We start from the raw sequence: 20,763 nt of genomic DNA, 5'->3' as shown, positions 1-20,763 counted from the left end.
CCCCCGCATTTTAAACAAGATGGTGAGCAACATCTTTTCAAAAATACTGACAGATTGGGATTGGTCACATTGAGGTTTGTCACCGTAGACAGTCAATGATTTGTAAACCTCGGTTTAATGTACATCGTATATAGTCAATGATTTCTAAACCTAGGTTTAATATACACCGTATACAGTCAATGATTTGTAAACCTAGGTTTAATATACACCGTGTATAGTCAATGATTTGTAAACCTAGGTTTAATATACATCGTATACAGTCAATGATTTGTAAACCTAGGTTTAATGTACATCGTATATAGTCAATGATTTCTAAACCTAGGTTTAATATACACCGTATACAGTCAATGATTTGTAAACCTAGGTTTAATATACACCGTATACAGTCAATATTTGTAAACCTAGGTTTAATATACACCGTATACAGTCAATGATTTGTAAACCTAGGTTTAATATACACCGTATACAGTCAATGATTTGTAAACCTAGGTTTCATATACACCGTATACAGTCAATGATTTGTAAACCTAGGTTTAATATACACCATATATAGTCAATGATTTGTAAACCTAGGTTTAATATACACCGTATACAGTCAATGATTTGTAATCCTAGGTTTAATCTGCACCGTGTTGATGTTAAATATTCCGGTTTTTGTAAACTGCTCAGCCCTGCCTTACATTAGTGACCAAGTCTCGACCTTTAACAGTCCCGGGTGGTAGGCGGTCTCCCATCATAAAACCTCACAGGGTCGGGAGAATCCCCCCTATTATTTCAAGATGCTGATATTATTGGGCGAGCGGTGTTTAATTCGGTTTACCGTTGCGGGGAAATTTATAAAAACACTTCCCTAACTTGAATTCCTGGTGAACATTGAGCTCCTGTCGTTCACTAATGTCAGTATCCGGGAGGGGAGTGAATGGAACTGTTTCTATTTCTACTATCCAGAGTTTTTATCTAAAACTTACTGGGTCATACAAGGCACCAGTTGGATCCCTGTGTCCCATCTCACCAATTTGCCTCAGGACCAACATCATTCAAGGGGTCACCCACCCTTTTACTGGATCAATGTGACATTTCTCCCCCACTCCTCCCACCCCACAGCCTCTCTAGGCGAGAGATGGGCTTCCAATTCTTGCCAACTAGAGTCAGTCCAGAGAGGCAACGATCAAGCTGTGGGGCCGGGACCTGATCCAAAGTGACCCGGCACAGTTCACAACAAATGACCAGACAAGGAGTGGGTTGGGTGGGGGAACCCAAGCTCGGGCTGTGTCTCCTCCCTCTGTTTACACTTCATCCCGAGGGACACCATGGGCTGGATTTGAACCCGCCAAATGGTTTGTAATAAAATTCAACGGCCCTTCCATTCACAACCAATCACTTTATTTTGCTCTTTTGTTGGAGACACTGATACTGGCGCTCAGCACCATCGGCGAGGGTCACGGTAAGGCTAGTCTGGTAGATGAACTGCGGCAGACACTCAGGACAAGAACAAGCAGCGTTTCCACCCGGAACAGGAAGATTTGTGTTTTCACCTGGAACCGGAAGAGTTGCAGATTTAAGCGTTATACCATTCCACCTCCCCTCCCCTGTGCTGGGAAAGTGGGAGCTCCACACGGCCCCTGAACTCTGCTCCATCCTGAGTTTTTAGGATCCTAAAGGGACCAGATCATGTAGACCATGACAAGCGGTTTCACCTTGTCGAGGACAGTAGAACCAGAGGTCACGACCTGTGCTTGAAAGGGATTGGAGGGTGGGGGGGGGGGGGGGGGCGGGGCGGGGGAAGTCGAGTCCATTCAAAACTAATGTGGGGAACCAATATTTCAGCAAGTGGTCAATCTGTGGAACAGGCTCCCTCAGGAGACGGTGGAAGCAGATTGTGGCGATTCATTCAAGTGCAACATTTTTTATTTTTTAAATACAAGTTTGGATAGATTTGTTCCATAAAGCACCATTTGGGAGGCAGTAGAAAAGGAACAGGTAGGAGGTGATTTGAACTGGGGACGGTATCGGATGCCCCGCCCCATATTGAAGTCATGGAGAGTGCAATCGGGCGAGGGTGCAAACTGGCGTCACAGTCACTCATACCAACTTTTACTTCTTAAACTGAATTCAAATTCTCAAACTGCCTTGGTGGGACTTGAACTCAGTTCTCTGGATAATTAACTGTGTCAGTCTCGGCTCATTAGTAGGACCCTCTCCTCCATGTCAGAAAGTTGTCTGTTCGAGCCTCCACTTCATAGACTGGATCACATAATCCAGACCGAAATTCCCGGCGCCAGTACTGAGGGAGTGCTGCACCGTCGGACATGCCATCTTTCAGATGAGATGTTAAACCGAGGCAGGTGGACCAAAGAGATCCCACGTCCACTGTTTTGGAGAAGTGCAGGGGACACCACCGCCGTGGCCTGGCCAATATTTATCCCTCCACCAACAGCACTAAAACAGATTATCTGGTCATCAGCACATTGATGTTTATGGGACCTTGCTGTGCGTAAATTGGTTGACGAGTGCCCTACAGTACAGTAGTGACTACACTTCAATAAAAAATACTTTGTTGGCTGTAAAGCACTTTGGAACATCCCGAGGTTGTGAAAGACGTGACCTATATGCAATTGTTTCTTTCTTTGCCCAGGCCTCTAGATTACTAGTCCATTCACATAACCACTACATTACCTATGTCGTTAGTGTTGAACTTGTCTGGCCCGAGTAGAGTTTATCGCAGTGGGGACAAAGGATGTCAATATTGGAGTCAGGCCCAGGACCCTACCTTGGACGTTCTTCACATCCCGGCTTGTGTTGGTGTTGGAGGGCGGATGAGACACTGTACAGGTGAAGACTGAGCCTTTCCTCCACTCCTCTGTACTCAGAGTCAGGAAGTGCCTGGCACTGAACGTCCCCGCCTGCTCCAGAGCGGTGAGTGCAGCGCTGGTGTTGGAGGAGATCGGAGAGCGGTCTTTCTCCCATGAGACGTGTATGAGGTCCGGGTAGAATCCAGTGATCACACACTCGAGTCTGGCCGTGTTCTTACTCTTGGTTTCTTGGTCTGGTGGAGGCAGCAGTCTGACCGTGGGACTTTTTGTCTCAACTGAAACAGACGAGCAAAGAAAGAAAGTGTTAAACTCTTTCCCTCAAGGTTATCAAAGGCAGGCGTTAAATTTCTGATCTCTTGCCCACCTTTTCCACTGCTTGTCCGTTTTGACACTGGCGAGGAAGATGAGGCACCTTGGGCGGAGCACACGTACTCTACCCCACTGGTCCACTCCTCCACGCTGGTTCGCAGTTGGCTGATGACTGTGTGCTGGGTCCCTTCCACTCTCGGTTGCTGGGTCACATCCCCTTCTCTTCTCTCCCCGTTCACTGCCCAGGAGATTGTGACCTCTCTCGGATCAGAACAGAGCACTTCACACACCAGGGTAGCAGTCTTGTTGATCCAAACCTCTTCAGTAGAAGGATTTCGGATAAACACAGATATTTCTGGGAATTGGAAAGGGAAAACTTCAGAAGAATGGACCATGTCTGGTGTCAGCGGGCTTCAGAATTTTAGGAGAACCTTTTCTATTGATAAGTGATGGAAGGTCAGGACAGAAGTGACTTTAAACCAGAGTCTTTTTTAATCTATTATATCTTGGGCTGATACTGGATCAAGCCATACTGCAGCTAAATTTGTAGGAAATTGGACATTAGAAAATCCCAGTTGTTTGAAAGTTATCTCGCTATTCTTGGTTTGCAGGTTTTGACTAAGAAAACATATTCAGCATCAAGAACCTGCCGTATCAGTTTTGAATCTATTTCCCATAACCGTGACCAATAGATCTGCAGTGGGGACTGCAATTGAGTTGTGGAGCTGCGTGACATTTAGATGTGGCGATGCGGTGAGAGATGCAGCGAGCTTAGCAAAAGAAAAACTGAATAAATGCATGTTTGCATAGAGTCCATGTGTGGGGCTATGGATTGGGATTGATTTGTGACATTGAGCACACTGAATCCATGAGGACCCCTTTTCTCCATTCAGAGCGAGCCTGGGATTGCCTCAGTTTTAAAATTTTTATCCTACTGTTCAAATCTCTCCCGGGCCTCACCTCTCCCCATCTCTGTAACCTTCTCCACCCCTACAACCCTCCGAGAACTCCTGCATTCCTCCAACTCTGGCCTCTTGTCCATCCTCCATTCCCTTCGCCCCAGCATTGGTGGCTGTGCCTTCAGCCACCTAGGCCCTATTGAAGTCCGCGGCGAGTAAAATCGGGCGAGGCTGTAAACGGGCGGCCGATCCCGGCAGTTTCCACGCCCAGCTCGTTATGTTAAAATTGCTCCCTTCAAGTGTCGGTTCAATAACACAAAATACTGAACATCTTGCCTCGCTCAACACGGTCGATATTAGGGACAGTGATTCACGAATTGAGGGCGAGCGTCAGCGCATTAAGTTAACACAAGGCTGAATTACTGACGGTATATTCTTTGTCCCCTCAGACACCACTTACCCTCTCGATACCTCATGCTGATCCTGTCATTGAAGCGCGAAGGTGCGTGGGACACGTCACAAGTGTAGATATCCCCTTTGGTCCATTCCTCCACAGGCACCGTCAGGTAAGTGACCGTTTCAAAGGCAGCGGCGGTTCTCCGTGTGGATGGAAGAACAACACCCGTTTGGTCCACTCCGGCTTTTGTCCAGGAAACTTGTAGGCTGTCAGGATAGAAGCCGGATATCACACAGCCCAGGACAGCTTCAGTTTGATTGTAGACGACCTCCGGAGATGGAACAAGGGGGATGAGCTTTGGAGCAGGAGCTGTAACACATTGCCATATTTCAGATTACATTATGTTTTTGGCCACAGTAAAGGTGGACTCCATTCCCCCAACATCTAGAGCAACGCACGATGCCAGCCCCCTCCATATGTTGCTGATTTGCTGGGGAACACGTCGTCAGGGTGAGAACCATTGTGACATGTTGGAGAGAGCTGGGATTGGGAGAGCTGGCAGTGTACCTGGGGTCTACCAAGCGGAGCTTCCCATTCTACAGGGGTATGAGGAAAAATGTGGGTAAATGAGGTTGAGGTGTAGATCAGCCATGATCTAATAGAATGGCGGTACATGCTGGAGGAGGTGAATGGCCTACACCTGTTCCCATGTACAGATACCAGTATTGACAGTACAACTGCCAGCTGTGTATTTCACAGATTATCTTTCATATCATCCAGCAGATCCTATCAATCATTCTGAAAATCAACCTCACCAACATCCTCTTTTGACTGGGTTCTCTCTCGCCCTCTCCTGAAATGTTTGGATACCTTTCAGTTCTGGGTTCTGACAAACGGGCCTACCTTTTCACATTTCAGATGCTGGCTGACTTGCTGCGATTGTTCAGCATTTTTCTGTTGGCCCCTGAACATCCCATAGTGGCCATAACCGGCCTGAGATTGGCACCTACAGGGTAGCACTTTGGAGGACCTCAGGTAGAAATTACCATTGTCCATAATAGTGGAGGCAGGTTTAGTCTGTACCTGCAACATTCCTCTCCATATTGCAATGGATGAGCCAGCCCGTTTAAAGTAAATGGCGTCAAACGGTCTCGGGCAGGAGCACAGAACGGACGACAGCGAATCGGCAGCCCGCTTTACGCTCCACCCGATTTTCTTTTCCATTGACTTCAGTGATGGAAGGAAGAATGAAAGAGGCAATAGAAATTAAATGGTACGATTTTAAAGCACGTGCAGGAACTGAGGTGACCTGTGGGTTTACCACACAAATCTTTGAAGGTGACAGGACAAGTTGATGAGGCTGTTCAATAAAAAGCATGTGGGATCCTGGGCTTTATAAGTAGAGGCATAGAGCACAAAAGCAAGGAAGTTATTCCTGAACCATTACAAATCACTGGCAAGGCCTCAACTGGTGTATTGTGTCCAGTTCTGGGCAGCGAACTTTACGAAGGAATTCAAGGCCTTGGAGAGGGTGCAGAGGAGATTTACCAGAGCGGTTCCAGGGATGAGCGACTTCAGTTATAAGGAGAGACCGGAGAAGCTGGAAGTTTTCTCCTTAAGTAGAGCAGAGAAGGTTAAGGGGAGATTTAACGCAGGTGTTCAAAATGACGAGGGGTTTTGATCGAGTAGACAGGGAGAAACTGTTTCCACTGGCAGGAGGGATGGTAGCCAGAGGACACAGATTTAATATAATTGGCAAAAAAGCTGGGTGGAGCCGCCAGGGGGTGGGGGGGGGGGGTGGGGGGGGGGGGGGCGGAATCTATAATTGGACATGGGTGAGGACGCAATGCAGGCGGTAGGACATCGGCCGCCCGTTACACGCTCCGCCCGATATTCAGTTTCATTGACCTTAGAATTGAATATCGGACGTGTCGTATCATGGGCGGCAAATACAATTCCGACAATTTTGCGTCCCCGCCCTTGTCCAATTCCATGTGATTCCTCATTGTCCTTTATTTTGTTAACAGCAGCACTGCTGGTGTCCAGGGATAGAATATATGGGCACAAGAACTCATTCGGGTTCTATTCTTCAGCAACCTCCTACATTGGTTGGTGAAATTTCCTGGACCAATTTTGTCCCCCGACACTAGTGTAATTTTAAAAATGGCAAATTGTACTAACGTTTAGAAAGCTGAGCTGCCACCATTTCATTTGACTTGTAGCCCGCCTTGCAGTGGTAGACCCTATTGGTGTTCCAATCCGACGCAGAGACTTTGAGCACACTGCTCATCGTGTACTTCTTATTTTGCCCCAAGACTGCCGGATACTTCTTGATTCCAGTAGTGATGTCTCCACCGATACTGGACCATGTCTGACTGATGATCTCGGGATGAAAGTCCTTGACCAGGCAGAGGAGGCTGATCTCATCTTGGTTGGAGTTCCTGCCGCAGGAAGGGTTGGAGATGTAGACTGATGGTGCAGACTGGACAACTGAAACATAAATAGATGCACACAGATAAGTCCACTAAAAGAATGCATTACAGGTGGACACAGAAGGAGAGATTACGTTATATATAAAACCAGCCATTTCCGAAAACAACAGATGGGTGGGAAATGGAGGCCAATGCAAAGGTCAGTATTGGGTAACTTTAACCTAACTCGCCAGGCGGCAAACCGGCGGGATTGGGTGGAATGCCGTTTTTACACCCCGCCCAATATTACTCTCCATCGACTTCAATAGAAAGTAAAATCAGGCAGGGTGTGAAACCAGTGTTGCGCCTGATCACAACAGATTGCCGATGGGTGGGTTAGGTTAAAATTGCCTATAAGGATCACTAGAAAGCCAAGAAAATGCAAGGGCCCTGTAGAGCCGGAAGACTGGCTAGAAAAAAGCAACGGCAGTTAAAATTGGAGAATCTGAGGGAACCAAAAACGAGAGCAACATTCTTTGCAACGACACGCAGGCTTCAGATATAATGCAGAAATTGTGAGGGGAGTGGATTTAAAGCTAGAAAAAAAGTGGGAACCGGGAATTTGCAGTCAAGGGAATAGCAGAATGATCGAATATTTACTTTACATGAAGGCTTATTCAAGAAGGAGATATATTGTTGAAATCTTGTTTTCAAGTAGAAGGCAGAAAGCTGCAAATAACAGTGGACATGATTTAATAAAATGGTCATTTACAGTTTCATTTAAGAACCCTTGTCATAGTTAACAATTTTGATGGTTTCACGAGAAATTTTGCACTATTGGTACATGATTCACAGGGATAGAAAGGAGGGCGGAAGAGAGAAATTGTCTCTTTCTTACTCCTTTTAGATTACGCATGCTAAAACTGACAATGCCAAACCAGTAAACTGGTCATCTGATTAGAAACATAGAAGATAGGAGCAGGCCATTCGGCCCCTCGAGCCTGCGCCGCCTTTTAATGAGATCGTGGCTGATCATGCAAATTCAGTACCCTGTCCCTGCTTTCTCCCCATATCCCTTTAGCCTCAAGAAATATATCCAACTCCTTCTTGAATATATTTAATGAATTGGCCTCAACTGCCTTCTGTGGTAGAGAATTTCACAGGTTCACCACTCTCTGGGTGAAGAAATTCCTCCTCATCTCAGTCCTAAATGGCTTACCCCTTATCCTTAGACTGTGACCCCTGGTTCTGGACTCCCCTGCCATCGGGACCATCCTTCCTGCATCTAGTCCTGTTAGAATTTTATAAGTTTCAATGAGATCCCCCCTCATTCTTCTAAACTCTAGCGAATATAAGCCTAATCGACCCAATCTCTCCTCATACATCATTCCTGCCATCCCAGGTATCAGTCTGGTGAATCTTCGCTGCACTCCCTCCATGGTAAAACATCCTTCCTCAGATAAGGCGACCAAAATTGCACACAATACTCAAAGTGAGGTCTCACCAAGGCCCTGTACAACTGCAGCAAGACATCCTTGCTCCTGTACTCAAATCCTCTCGCTATGAAGGCCAACATACCATTTGCCTTCTTAACCGCCTGCTGCACCTGCATGCTTACCTTCAGCGACTGGTGCACAAGGACACCCAGGTCTCGTTGCATTTCCCCTTTTCCCAATCTATTGCCATTCAGATAATAATCTGCCTTCCTGTTTTTGCCACCAAAGTGGATAACCTCACATTTATCCACATTATACTGCATTTGCCATGCATCTGCCCAAACACCCAACCTGTCCAAATCATACTGGAGTTTCTCTGCATCCTCCTCACAGCACATACGCCCACCCAGCTTTGTGTCATCTGCAAACTTGGAGATAATACATCTAATTCCTTTGTCTAGATCATTTACATATATTGTGAATATCTGGGGTCCTAGCACCGATCCCTGCGGTACCCCACTAGTCACTGCCTGCCACTCGGAAAAAGACCCGTTTATTCCAACTCTGCTTCCTGTCTGCCAGTTCTCTATCCAAGACAGTACCTTAACCCCAATCCCATGTGCTTTAACTTTACACGCTAATCTCTTATACAGGACCTTATCGAAAGCCTTCTGAAAGTCCAAATACACCACATCCACTGGTTTTCCCTTATCTATTCTACCAGTTACATCCTCAAAAAATTCCAGATTAGTCAAGGATGATTTACCTTCTGTAAATCCATGTTGACTTTGTCCGATCCGGTCACTGTTTTCCAAGTGCTCTGTTATTACATCTTTTATAATGGACTCTAGCATTTTCCCCTTAGCGGTCTATAATTCCCCATTTTCTCTCTACCACCTTTTTTAAATAGTGGGATTACATTAGCTATCCTCCAATCCATGGGAACTGTGCCCAAGTCTATAGAATTTTGGAAGATGACCAGCAATGCATCTACTATTTCTACGGCCACTTCCTTAAGTACCCTAGGATGTAGATTATCAGGCCCCGAGGCTTTATCCACCCTCAATCCCGTCAATTTCCCTAACACCATTTCCCTACAAATACTGATTTCATTCAGTTCCTCCCTCTCATTAGACCCTATGTTTCTGACATCTCTGGGAGATTATTTGTGTCCTCCGTTCTGGCCGTTGGCGATACAGCCTCTGCCACACAAGCCAATTCTTGCCATAAGCAAAGTGTCACAGAACAGAAACCATAAGATATGGTGCTAGACAGAAAATCTGGAAACGCACAGTATCCACTGATGGCTTCTCGGGTTCGAAATGGCTCATGAAAGTTGTCGGTCTTAGGAACCTTGCTATTTTTCATAGGTACGAGCGGCTTAGGAACATGGGATTGGGGGCAAGGTATTGACTTAGACAGAGAACTGGTTGGTGGACAGAAAGCAAAGAGTTGGAATAAACAGGTCGTTTTCCGAGTGGCAGGCAGTGACTAGTGGGGTACCGCAAGGATCGGTCCTAGGACCCCAACTGTTCACAATATATATTAATGATCTGGACGAGTGAATTGGATGTAATATCTCCAAATTTGCAGACGACACAAAGCTGGGTGGGAGGGTAAGCTGTGAGGAGGATGTCGGGAAACTCCAGTACGATTTGGACAGGTTGGGTGATTGGGCAGAAACATGGCAAATGCACTATAATGTGGATAAATGTGAGGTTATCCACTTTGGTGGCAAAAACAGGAAGGCAGATTATTATTTGAATGGCAATAGATTGGGAGAAGGGGAAGTGCAAAGAGACCTGGGTGTCCTTGTGCACCAGTCGCTGAAGGTAAGCATGCAGGTGCAGCAGGCGGTTAAGGCGGCAAATGGTATGTTGGCCTTCGTAGCGAGAGGATTCGAGTACAGGAACAAGGATGTCTTGCTACAGTTGTGCAGGGCCTTGGTGAGGCCGCACCTTGAGTATTGTGTGCAGTTTTGGTCGCCTTACCTGAGGAAGGACGTTCTTGCCATGGAGGGAGTGCAGCGAAGATTCACCAGGCTGATACCTGGGATGGCAGGAATGACGTATGAGGAGAGATTGTGTCAATTGGGCTTATACTCACTGGAGTTTAGAAAATTGAGAGGGGATCTCATCGAAACCTATAAAATTCTGTCAGGCCTGGACAGACTAGATGCAGGAAGGATGTTTCTGATGGCTGGGGAGTCCAGAACCAGGGGTCATAGTCTAAGGATAAGGGGTAAGCCATTTAGGACTGAAATGAGGAGGAATTTCTTCACCCAGAGAGTGGTGAACCTGTGGAATTCTCTACCACAGAGGGCGGTGGAGGCCAGTTCATTAAATATATTCAAGAAGAATTAGATATATTTCTTAAGGCAAAAGGGATCAAGGGATGTGGGGAGAAAACAGGGACAGGGTACTGAATTTGGATGATCAGCCATGATCTCATTAAATGGCGGAGCAGGCTCGAGGGACCGAATGGCCGACTCCTGCTCCTATCTTCTATGTTTCTATGTTACTATAGGAATTCCGGGACCATGGAAGACCAAGGTTCATCGAGGTGGCCTTCTACCATCCTGGTGTGTATGTTACGATAATGGAGCCGTGGACTTATTATAGCAATCATTCGCTTATCGATGAGTCTACAACAGACCTAGACATGAGGCGAGGAAACCCCAGTGGTGGAGAGCTTTGGGAACCGTAGGTCCAAAGTCACCTGTTCCTCCCAAGGATGCTACACTTACCACAGGTCATGTCTCAAATCACTCAGATACTGTCTCCCAAAATGTTATTTTCTGGAGAAAGGTTTTCCGAAACAACCCCCTCAAATTTGCCTATTTTACAAGAAATGGAGGCAGTGTGCATGGGGAATAATAGAGCTGGATTCAGGAGGACTTCAAGCCTGGAAACTGTTAATGAGCTACCACAGGCTGACACTCCAGGGCAGTGCTGAGACAGTGCTGCACTGTCCGAGGTGCTGTCATTCAGATGAGACGTTAAACCAAGGCCCTGCCCGTCCTCTCAGGTGGGATGTAAAAGATCCCACGACACTATTTCAAAGAATAGCTGGGAAGTTCTCCCCAGTGTCCTGCCCAATATTTATCCTTCATCCAACACCACTGACACAGATTATCTGGGCTGTTTGTGGGATCTTGCTGTGTGCAAACTGGCTGCCACGTTTCCCCACAATGCAACAGTGACGACACTGCAAACGTACTTCATTAACTGAAGCGCTTTGCGACATCCTGAGGTCGTGAAAAACGCTTTGAATTCAAGATTTTAAAAAAAAACATGTAAAACAAAATCAAAATACTGTGGTTGCTGGAAATCTGAATAAAAGAGTTCTGATGAGAGGTCATCGAGCTGAAATGTTAACTCGGTTTCTCTCTCCACAGATACTGCCTGAGATGCTGAGTGTTTCCAGTGCGGGTGGCACGATAATATCAGTCATCATCATCTACAGTCGAGGATCTTTTACAACCTGGGACCAGTGGGCGGTAAGTGTGGGTCAATGTGGATCAGTGTATCAAACGGTGTCGTGGCGTGGTGATCAGGAAATGGATCTGGGGAGAACTTTGAAAAAACCCATAAAACTCTTAACATAGTGCTGAAGTACTACAGTAAAGAGGCTGAACATGAGATTGGCTGTATCAGCAGAGAACTGGATTTAAAAAGAAGATATTGGGGGTGAAATTGGTTGGGGTGGTTGTGCGAAACGATCGATGGTGAAGCGGCAGCCCGTGTTACAGTCGGCCCGATTTTCATTCTATTGTAGTCAATGTGATCGAAAATCTGGGTGGGTGTGTAACGGGCGGGTGATTTGCTATCGCCGGTTTCGTGTTACGGCCCGAGACCAATTTCACCCCCCATTGTATCGTGGGTGGTTGGTCAAACCTCGTGTGGAGGTCTGTGTGCAATCCTGGATCACTCAGCGGTGGCAAAGGTCACTCTGGTCCACGTGAGCTTACAGTGCTGTGGATCCAGGATGGTTCCCAGTATTAGGGAGTTAAGTGAGGGGGAAAGATTAAGCAGCCTGGTGTTACTTTCTTTGGCAGAGATGAGCAGGGTAATGTTCACTTTGGGCAATGCTGTAAAACGGACAATATCCGTCGATTCAGCCGTGGCTCAGTGGGCAGCACTCTCGCCTCGGAGTCACATGGTTGTGGGTTCAAGTCCCACTCCAGAAACTTGAGCACAAAATCTAGGCTGACACTCCAGTGCAGTGCTGAGGGAGCGCTGCCCTGTCTGAGGTGGGGTCTTTTGGATGAGACGTTAAACTGACTCCCCAGTGTCCTGGCCAATATTTATCCCTCAACCAACATCACTAAAAACAGATTATCTGGTCATTATCACGTTGTTGTCCGTGGGATCTGCTGTGCACAAATTGGCTGCCGCGTTCCCTACGTTACAACACTGATGACACGTCAAAAGTAGTTCATTGGCTGTAAAGCGCTCAGGGACATCGTGAGGTCATGAAAGGTGCTATATAAATGCAAGTTCTTTCTTTCACAACCACTTTTGCTGCATGACAAAAACAATCTTGGTTAATATAACAAAGGACCTTTGAAATCTAACACAGTTGGGTGATAAAGGATGACATAGAATTGGCACAGCATTTCCTTGGGTGCTGAACTAAGAACTAGCAGCTCATTTGAACAGCGAAGCTCAATAACACATCAGAAATGTAAAGAAAATTTGTTCTGAATCTAAACCCGGACCCGTCACTGACTTCACAATAAAAGGACAATTTATTCAGGCACGGAGCGTCACAAAATATTGTAATTCAACAGAGCTGGTGTTTCTTTCAGATAGATAATAACTAATGTGCAGACTCCCACAATTAGGACCCCATAGAACGTTCAGACCTTCTTGGTTCAACTATTTTAGTTTGAGGTTTTGTTTATGAATCAAACTGCAGCAATTTGCTTTCAAATCTAAAGAACTACATGTGGTCTGAAGTACCTGCCCTGGGAGTGTTTGACGGGACAGTGTAGAGGGAGCTTTACTCTGTATCTAACCCGTGCTGTACCTGCCCTGGGAGTGTTTGATGGGACAGTGTAGAGGGAGCTTTACTCTGTATCTAACCTGTGCTGTACCTGCCCTGGGAGTGTTTGATGGGACAGTGTAGAGGGAGCTTTACTCTGTATCTAACCTGTGCTGTACCTGCCCTGGGAGTGTTTGACGGGACAGTGTAGAGGGAGCTTTACTCTGTATCTAACCCATTCTGTACCTGCCCTGGGAGGGTTTGATGGGATAGTGTAGAGGGAGCTTTACTCTGTATCTAACCCGCGCTGTACCTGCCCTGGGAGTGTTTGATGGGACTGTGTAGAGGGAGTTTCCAAACTGATGTCAATGGAAAGCTGAATCAGGCAGTGTGTGAAGCGAGCTGCCGATTTGCCATTACCCGATTTACTAAACCACCCAAAATAAATTGCACCTTCACAGAATGATGCGGCACAGAAGGAGGCCATTTGGCCCATCAAGCCTCTTTGGTAGAGCTAACCAATTAATCCCATCCCCTGCCATTTCCCCATAACCCTGTAAACTGTGTTCCTTCAGGTATTTAATCCAGTTCCACTTTGAAAGGTACTATTGAATCTGCTTCCACCGCCCTTTCAGGCAGTGCGGTCCAGATCACAACAACTTGCTGCGCAGATAAAATGTTCGCCTTAAATTTTGCCCCGCATTTATTGTCTCCAAAACTTTCCCCACCACCGACACCAGGCTCATTGGCCTGTAAAGTGTGAAATAATCCTGTTTTTAATTTGCTCCCTTATCCCCTCCACCTGCTTTCTCAATTCCAGTCAGAATTTTAAAAACTGCTTCCCCCGCAAAGAAAACAAACTGAAACCTCCTGAATCCTAACAATGAATCCCAAGATCTTTGAAATATCCGTTCAATGCTGACCGAGGCTATGCATTATACCGGGATAGGCCTCATACAGTATTGTACCGACATCCCACTCAACCCCTCCATTAATGGAGCCCAGTACATAAGCTCGGACTGAACTGATCCTTTCAACCTCTTCGCAGAACGGTTTAATCTTTACCCTATTTGATGGGTTGCAGCACTGTTCTCTTAGGAGCGAGAGAGAGAGAGAGAAAAGCAAGAGAGGACAAGAAATAAAAAAGGGAGAGAAAGAAAGAGCAAAAACAAAGAAATGAAAGAAGGAAAAGGGAAGGAAGAAAGGAGGCTATAAAAGAAGAGAAGAAAATAAATTAAGAAAGGAAGGGGAACCCAATCCGCAGTGAGCAAATTCAGACAAGATACTGAACAATAACCACCACAAAAAAAAACACGTCTAAAAGCATCCAGGCCCAAGTGTGTCCAGTTTGGGTGTCCAGTTTTCAAAGCCTTTCTGGCCATGAAGGGTGTCATTGGAACCACACAGGCGGAGGTACTTCCAAAGCAGTTAGTTTAACTGGAGTAAGTGTTTGTGCTCAGTGATGTGTGATGTTCCCCACCGCACGGTGCAGGTTAGAATCGAGTCCAGATAGATACACGAGGTGTAATGAACGTCTACTGTCTGCTATACCCCGGCTGGGTTAGAGATGTCGATTGAAGCTCCCTTGACCTTGAACGGACCAGAAAGCTACACCTCAAACAGATCAGCTCGTTTCCCACACACTTTACTTTAATTTGGGATACTGCCTCCAGTAAAAGGAGCGGCCGGAACAGCCCAAGTGTTAAACCTTGTTACACTAACACTGCAATAAGAGATCTTACTGCCGCCCACTGGACTTGCACTCGGTGATATTTAATACATTTAACCCGATAATTGTAAACATCATTGAAACAGTGAACAGAAAAATTTGATACCAATAAATTGACAATTAAACAGATCAATTACTGTTATTGCCAAAACAATGATTTCAACTGAAAGAAAGACTTGCATTTATATAGCGCCTGTCACAACCACCGGACATCTCAAAGCTCTTTACAATGAAGTACTTTTGAAGTGTAGTCACTGTTGTAATGTGGGAAACGCGGCAGGCAATTTGCACACAGCAAGGTCCCACAAACAGCAATGTTAGCCAGGACACCAGGGATAACGCCCCTGCTCTTCTTCGAAATAGTGCCATGGGGTCTTTTACATCCACCCGAGAGAGCAGACAGGGCCTCGGTTTAACATCTCATCCGAAAGATCGCACCTCCGACAGTGCTGCACTGGACGGTCAGCCTAGATTTATGTGCTCAAGTCCACAACCTTCTGACTCAGAGGCGAGTGTGCTACCCACTGAGCCACAGCTGACACTGCACAGAAACCCTTCCAGCTCTCAACCCTTGAATGTGGGTTCAGTTCGAGCGGAGGTCTGAGGCGAGAGATGAACTAAACACTGTTGAGAGCTCGCACACCACAGATAGTTAAACAGCTATTGTCAAGGATCAAACGGCTATTGTCAAGGATCAAGCGGCTATTGTCAAGGATCAATAAAATACAGTGTCAACAAGACACAACCTTATTACACATGCAGCCTGTTTCCTGTCCTGTCTGGTTAATGCTCCAAGCTTGTTGGGGTGAGACATGTTTAATAAACACATGTCCCTGTTTCTCATTCTGTGCAAACTATTTGCTCTGCATCAGCACCAAAGTATCAAGTGAAACGTGGAACTGATTCTTTTTTTACATCTAAAAGCTGTTCCAGCAACGATTTTAACTAACTTTAAACAACAGTCGGTGACACCAAATGTTGAATCACAACACAATTGGATAATGTGTTTTAACTCGGATTATAACAAACCCCTAAACCACCTGCAATGTCCTAAAGTCCAAATGGCCAAACCTGCACCAACACAGCAAGTGTCCTGAAAACTATAATCTGAATCTAGCAGAACATATTAAACCCATCCTGGAATCTGTATTAGATTCTAGAAAACATTCTGTGGGGTTAAATCTTCACCCTTCAGAATCCATCCAGTTATCAGATTTCAGCTACAGTTACTGGGTATATTCTTGGCTCTAAAGAAATCCGTCTGTCTCGGATAGTCGTGTAATTGTGCTAAATATCTCACCGATTCCAGGTGCATCAGGCATCACATTGTATTACTGAATTCACTAATAATGACAATTAAGAAAATAAATATCAGATAAGGAAGGAATTAAGAAGTTTGTCTTACCTGAAGTCACTGTCAGCGAGGTTCCTTTCCCCCAGTAGTCAAGATAGTCACAGTGCTCCGTCTCCTCATTCCCCCAATGCAGTAACTTAACTTGCCCACAATATCTAATAATCTCAGGGTGGTGTAAAATTAAATGTTGTTTCAGCCTGGGGAAACAGCTTCCTGTATTTTGATCTCAAATTCCATCCTAAACCTGTTCCAAGTGTATTAATAAAGGTGGTATTTTTGCAGTTTTCCTGTCTGGGGATACCAGCTCCTGCACATTACTGAGAAACAGAATCGCCTCCTTTTCACCTTGTATTTTCCCAGAAATGGACATTTTCCTCCAACAGTCCGAGTCAGTGTTTAGATATTTGACTCCGAAGCACGAATGCGGAATCTGTGGACACAAGCTCTGAAGCACATGGTCATTTGTAGCGGGGGAGTTTCTGTCAAGCTCTGTACTGCTGTGGGCCATATCACAGTGCTTCACCCCAGCTCATAAACCGCAGTCATAACATCCAGCCCGAAACAAAACGTGTCAAACAACCGGCCAGTAGCTTTATTAACTCCTCAGTCTGTATCCGTGTCCCCCACACATCAGGTGTCAAACTCGGGTTTCCGGGACTTTAAAGGAAGGTGATATAATCCACAAGGAGCTTTCACTGTTCTTGGTCCTGCAGCTGTTACTCGGTGCTTTTTCCCCTCATTTCAAGTAATATCTTCAAAGGAAATGGTTGACACACCCAGATTATTTAATCAGGATCTGATTTATATCCATGGGTCACGAGGCAAAGGCTGGGGATATCGCTCGAAGAGTCCAATCTCAATAGCTTTCGCGTGGCAGGTTTTTGAATGGAGGGAGCCACCATCTCTCACACTGTGCCACCCCAGTATATAGTCACTGTGATACACAGCCGTACAATAACAATTCACAATTCAAATCGCTTTATTGGCATGATAAGTTACATCTTATGTTGCCAAAGCATCAAAATACATTTATGGTTTAGCACATAAACGCAGTTCTATTCATACAGTGTATAAACAGGTATATCCCTGAGTGTATAAATATACATTTGCATTGTTTATATATATTCTTTTCTTAGTTTACTGGTTGTCCCTCTGTTCATGGCAAGCTGTAACATAGTGTGCCGCCAGTGTTATGCAGCTTCTCTCCTCTCCCAGTAGGAATGGGAGTTTTTGGTTGTCATTCAGATTTCTGAAATCAGGGCATATTTGTGAGAATTTTTGGTAGAAATTCTCCCTGATGCCCTGATATTTTCCACAAGCTGTGAGGAAGTGCATCTCTGTCTCCACCACTCCCTGACTGCAGTGAGAGCATATCCTGTCCTCTCTTGGCAGCCTGGTCTGCCTGTGTCTACCTTTTTCGATCGCTAGGCTATGTTCGCTAAGTCTGTACCTTGTCAAGGTTCTTCTCAGTTTGTTATCCTTTACCATGGTCAGGTAATCAGCTATGTTGTATTGTCTGTTTAGGGCCAAGTAGCAATTGAGTTTGCTTTGGGTTTTTGTTGTTTCTGCCCAATATGTCAGATATTTTTCCTTTTGCTTAGCGACGATTGTGTTGGGTCGAATTCTTTGTGTTACCCTGTCACTGTCCTGGGGCTGGTTATTGTTAGTATTGTTAGTAGTTACTTCACTGAGTCCCAGGACTAGTTGACTGAGGGTATTCTTCTTTATGGTCAGCTCTTGGCATTTCAGGGCGTCGTAGTGATAGCATTGGGGATTGCTCATTTGTAGGTGATTCCAAAATTTGGTGGCTCTTTTTTGGATAGTGATTATTAATGGATATTGGCCTAGTTCCGCCCTGCATGCATTGTTTACTGTTTTCCTTTGAGTCCGGAGGATACTTTTACAGAATTCTGCATGTAGGATCTCAATTGGGTGTTTGTCCCATTTTGCAAATTCTTGTTGAGTTAGCGGTCCCCATACCTCACTGCCATAGAGTGCAATTGGTTCAATTACTGATTTGAAAATTTTGAGCCAAATGCTAATTGGGATTTCTATTTGGATTGATTTTTTGATGGCATAGAAAGCCCTTCTTGCTTTCTCTTTCAGTTCCTCTGCCCCTTTCACTGTCTCTGACCCCAGTCACTTGACATTGAAACGGCACTGGCACTGCTACAAGTGAGCAATCCTGCTCTCTGATTCACGCTGGCGATGGTTTGGGGTGCGGTGGTTTAGTGGTTCTGTGACTGGACCAGTGACCTGAAGAACCTGGATTCAATGATCCAGGAACTCCGGAGATCAAATCCCTCTATGGGAGTTTGGGAATTTAGTTTTAAAAATCTGGGATCAGTAAAAGTGACTGTGAAGCTGTCGGATGGTCATAAAAACCCAACTGGTTCACTAATGCCCTTTATGGAAGGAAACCCAGTCTGGCCTATGGGTGACTCCAGTCCCACCCCCAATGTGGTTGACTCTTACCTGCTCTCTGGAATAGTCCAGTGAGCCACTCAGTTACCACCACCTTCTCAGGTCAGCTCGGGATGGGAGCAAACGCCAGCCTTGACAGCAAGTCACAACCCAGGGTACAGTAACATAGTGGCTGTGTTACTGGAGTAGTGAGACACAGGCCTGGACAAACAATCTGGGGAACACGATCCCACCGCGGCAGCTGGGGAATTTAAATTCAGGTTTTTTTTTAAATTTGGAATAGAAAGCCAGTATCAGTAATGACCAGATTGTGGTAACAACCCACCTGGTTCACTAATGTCATTTAGGGAAGGAAATCTGCCGTCCCTACCTGGTCTGGCCTATACGTGACTCCAGACTCACAGCAATGTGGTTGACTTTTACCTGCCCTCTGAAATGGCCGAGCGAGCCACTTATAGTTGTATAAGGGGGCTCAACACCAACTTCTCAAGGGCACCTAGGAATGGGCAATAAATGCTGGCCTTCCCAGCGAGGCCCACATCCCCTGAAATAATAAATAACAAAACCCCCAGAATCAATAAATCTATAGATTTTTAGATGTGTCCAGAGGCCCAGTTTCGGGCCATCCCAGGAATCCCCACGTCTCCCATTTCCAGGGGCGGCAGATCCCAACTCAGCAAGGCTGGGAATTACAGCTGTGGTGATCACTGAGGGCGGGCGAGCGATCGTTCCTCCCCTTTCACTGATTCCCCCTGAGTGCAGACGGTCTCTGAGGTTTTTGTACCAGTCCAGCCCTGGTTCCTCTCACTGTGTCTCTCGCACAGTAATAGATGGCGGTGTCGTCGGTTCTCAGATTAGTCATTTGTAGATAGAAGGTGCTGATGTCCTTGGATGGAGTAAATCGGCCTTGAACTCCGGGCGCGTAATAAATGCTGCTTGATGGGTTATAATAAGCAACTAACCACTCCAGCCCTTTCCCGGGGACCTGTTTAACCCAGCTCATCCAGTAGCTGTTGATATTGAACCCACTCACTGTACAGGACAGTTTGTGAGACTCGCCGGGCTGTTTCACAGCCGACTCGGGCTGGTTCAGCACGATTGCGGACCGGACACCTGTTAATAAAAAAGAAAGAAGCGCCCTTTAATAAAACGCGTTGAATAAACAGAGGGTCAGAGAGTCTCCGAATGAGCAGCCGCCCCGGGTGGGAATAAAGCGGCGGGACCACTCACCTGTTAGACAGGCCAGAAGGACACAGAGATAAGGAGCAATCCCCATCGCCCTGAGTACACACCGACTCTCAGACACTGCAGAAATCGGCTGCTGCAGGGCGGCTTGGTGTGGAGACGAAGTCAGTGCTGTTTAAATAGGGAAGTGGAGGGAGGGAGTGAGTGAGGGGCCCGCGGCTCGAACAGCGGCCGCACCCACTGAAAGCAGAGGCCCAGCTTCCTGTCCCCGCCCCCAGCAGCGACTTCAATTCTCTTCAAGTTATTTATTGATACAACAGGCGGCAGGAGTAATAAGATCCGGATTAAAGATCCAGTCACACGTTGTTCTATTTATTTATTTGAAAGAGGAACTATGAAATTAAATTATCAAGGGACACAAAACAAAATAGTAAAATATTTTACAGGCACATCAATAAAAAAGGAAGGTTGGGATGGGAATAATGGGCCGTTAAGGGATAATACCAGAGAGATGGGAGAAATATTAAATCATTATTTCGCTTCAGTATTTACCAGGGAGATAGAACAGATGGACATGACATTGGATGATGAGATTAGTAATGAGATAAGTGCATGTAAAATAAAAAGATGGGATTATATTAAATAAACTAATCAAACTCAAAGAGGATAAAACCCCTGGTCCAGATGGATTGCATCCATGCATTTTAAAATAATCTATGGTAGAGATAGCAGAGGCATTTCTACACATATTTAATAATTTGTTAGATAAAGGTGTAGTGCCAGAGGACTGGCGGATAGCTAACGTAATACCGATATTTAA

General features: G+C 45.8%; 1 protein-coding gene across 1 annotated transcript in view; it reads right to left on the bottom strand.

Annotated features, from left to right (window-relative positions):
* The window catches only part of LOC147118347 (uncharacterized), a 611,376-nt gene extending 591,342 nt beyond the window's left edge, over positions 1-20,034 (bottom strand). Inside the window, exons 1-8 of the mRNA XM_085983890.1 lie at positions 19,989-20,034; positions 19,567-19,871; positions 16,653-16,764; positions 16,386-16,547; positions 6,600-6,908; positions 4,482-4,787; positions 3,178-3,477; positions 2,771-3,088 (exon numbers count right to left, since the gene is read on the bottom strand). Coding sequence (XP_085840016.1) covers positions 2,771-3,088; positions 3,178-3,477; positions 4,482-4,787; positions 6,600-6,908; positions 16,386-16,547; positions 16,653-16,764; positions 19,567-19,871; positions 19,989-20,034 — 1,858 coding nt within the window. The remainder of the gene's footprint in view (positions 1-2,770; positions 3,089-3,177; positions 3,478-4,481; positions 4,788-6,599; positions 6,909-16,385; positions 16,548-16,652; positions 16,765-19,566; positions 19,872-19,988) is intronic.
* Positions 20,035-20,763: the final 729 nt, after the last annotated feature.

The sequence above is a fragment of the Somniosus microcephalus genome, chromosome 4 (assembly GCF_052327205.1).
Source record: "Somniosus microcephalus isolate GS21.2 chromosome 4, FLI_Smic_1.0, whole genome shotgun sequence".
Lineage (NCBI taxonomy): Eukaryota > Metazoa > Chordata > Chondrichthyes > Squaliformes > Somniosidae > Somniosus > Somniosus microcephalus.
This window is presented reverse-complemented; position numbering and strand designations above follow the sequence as displayed.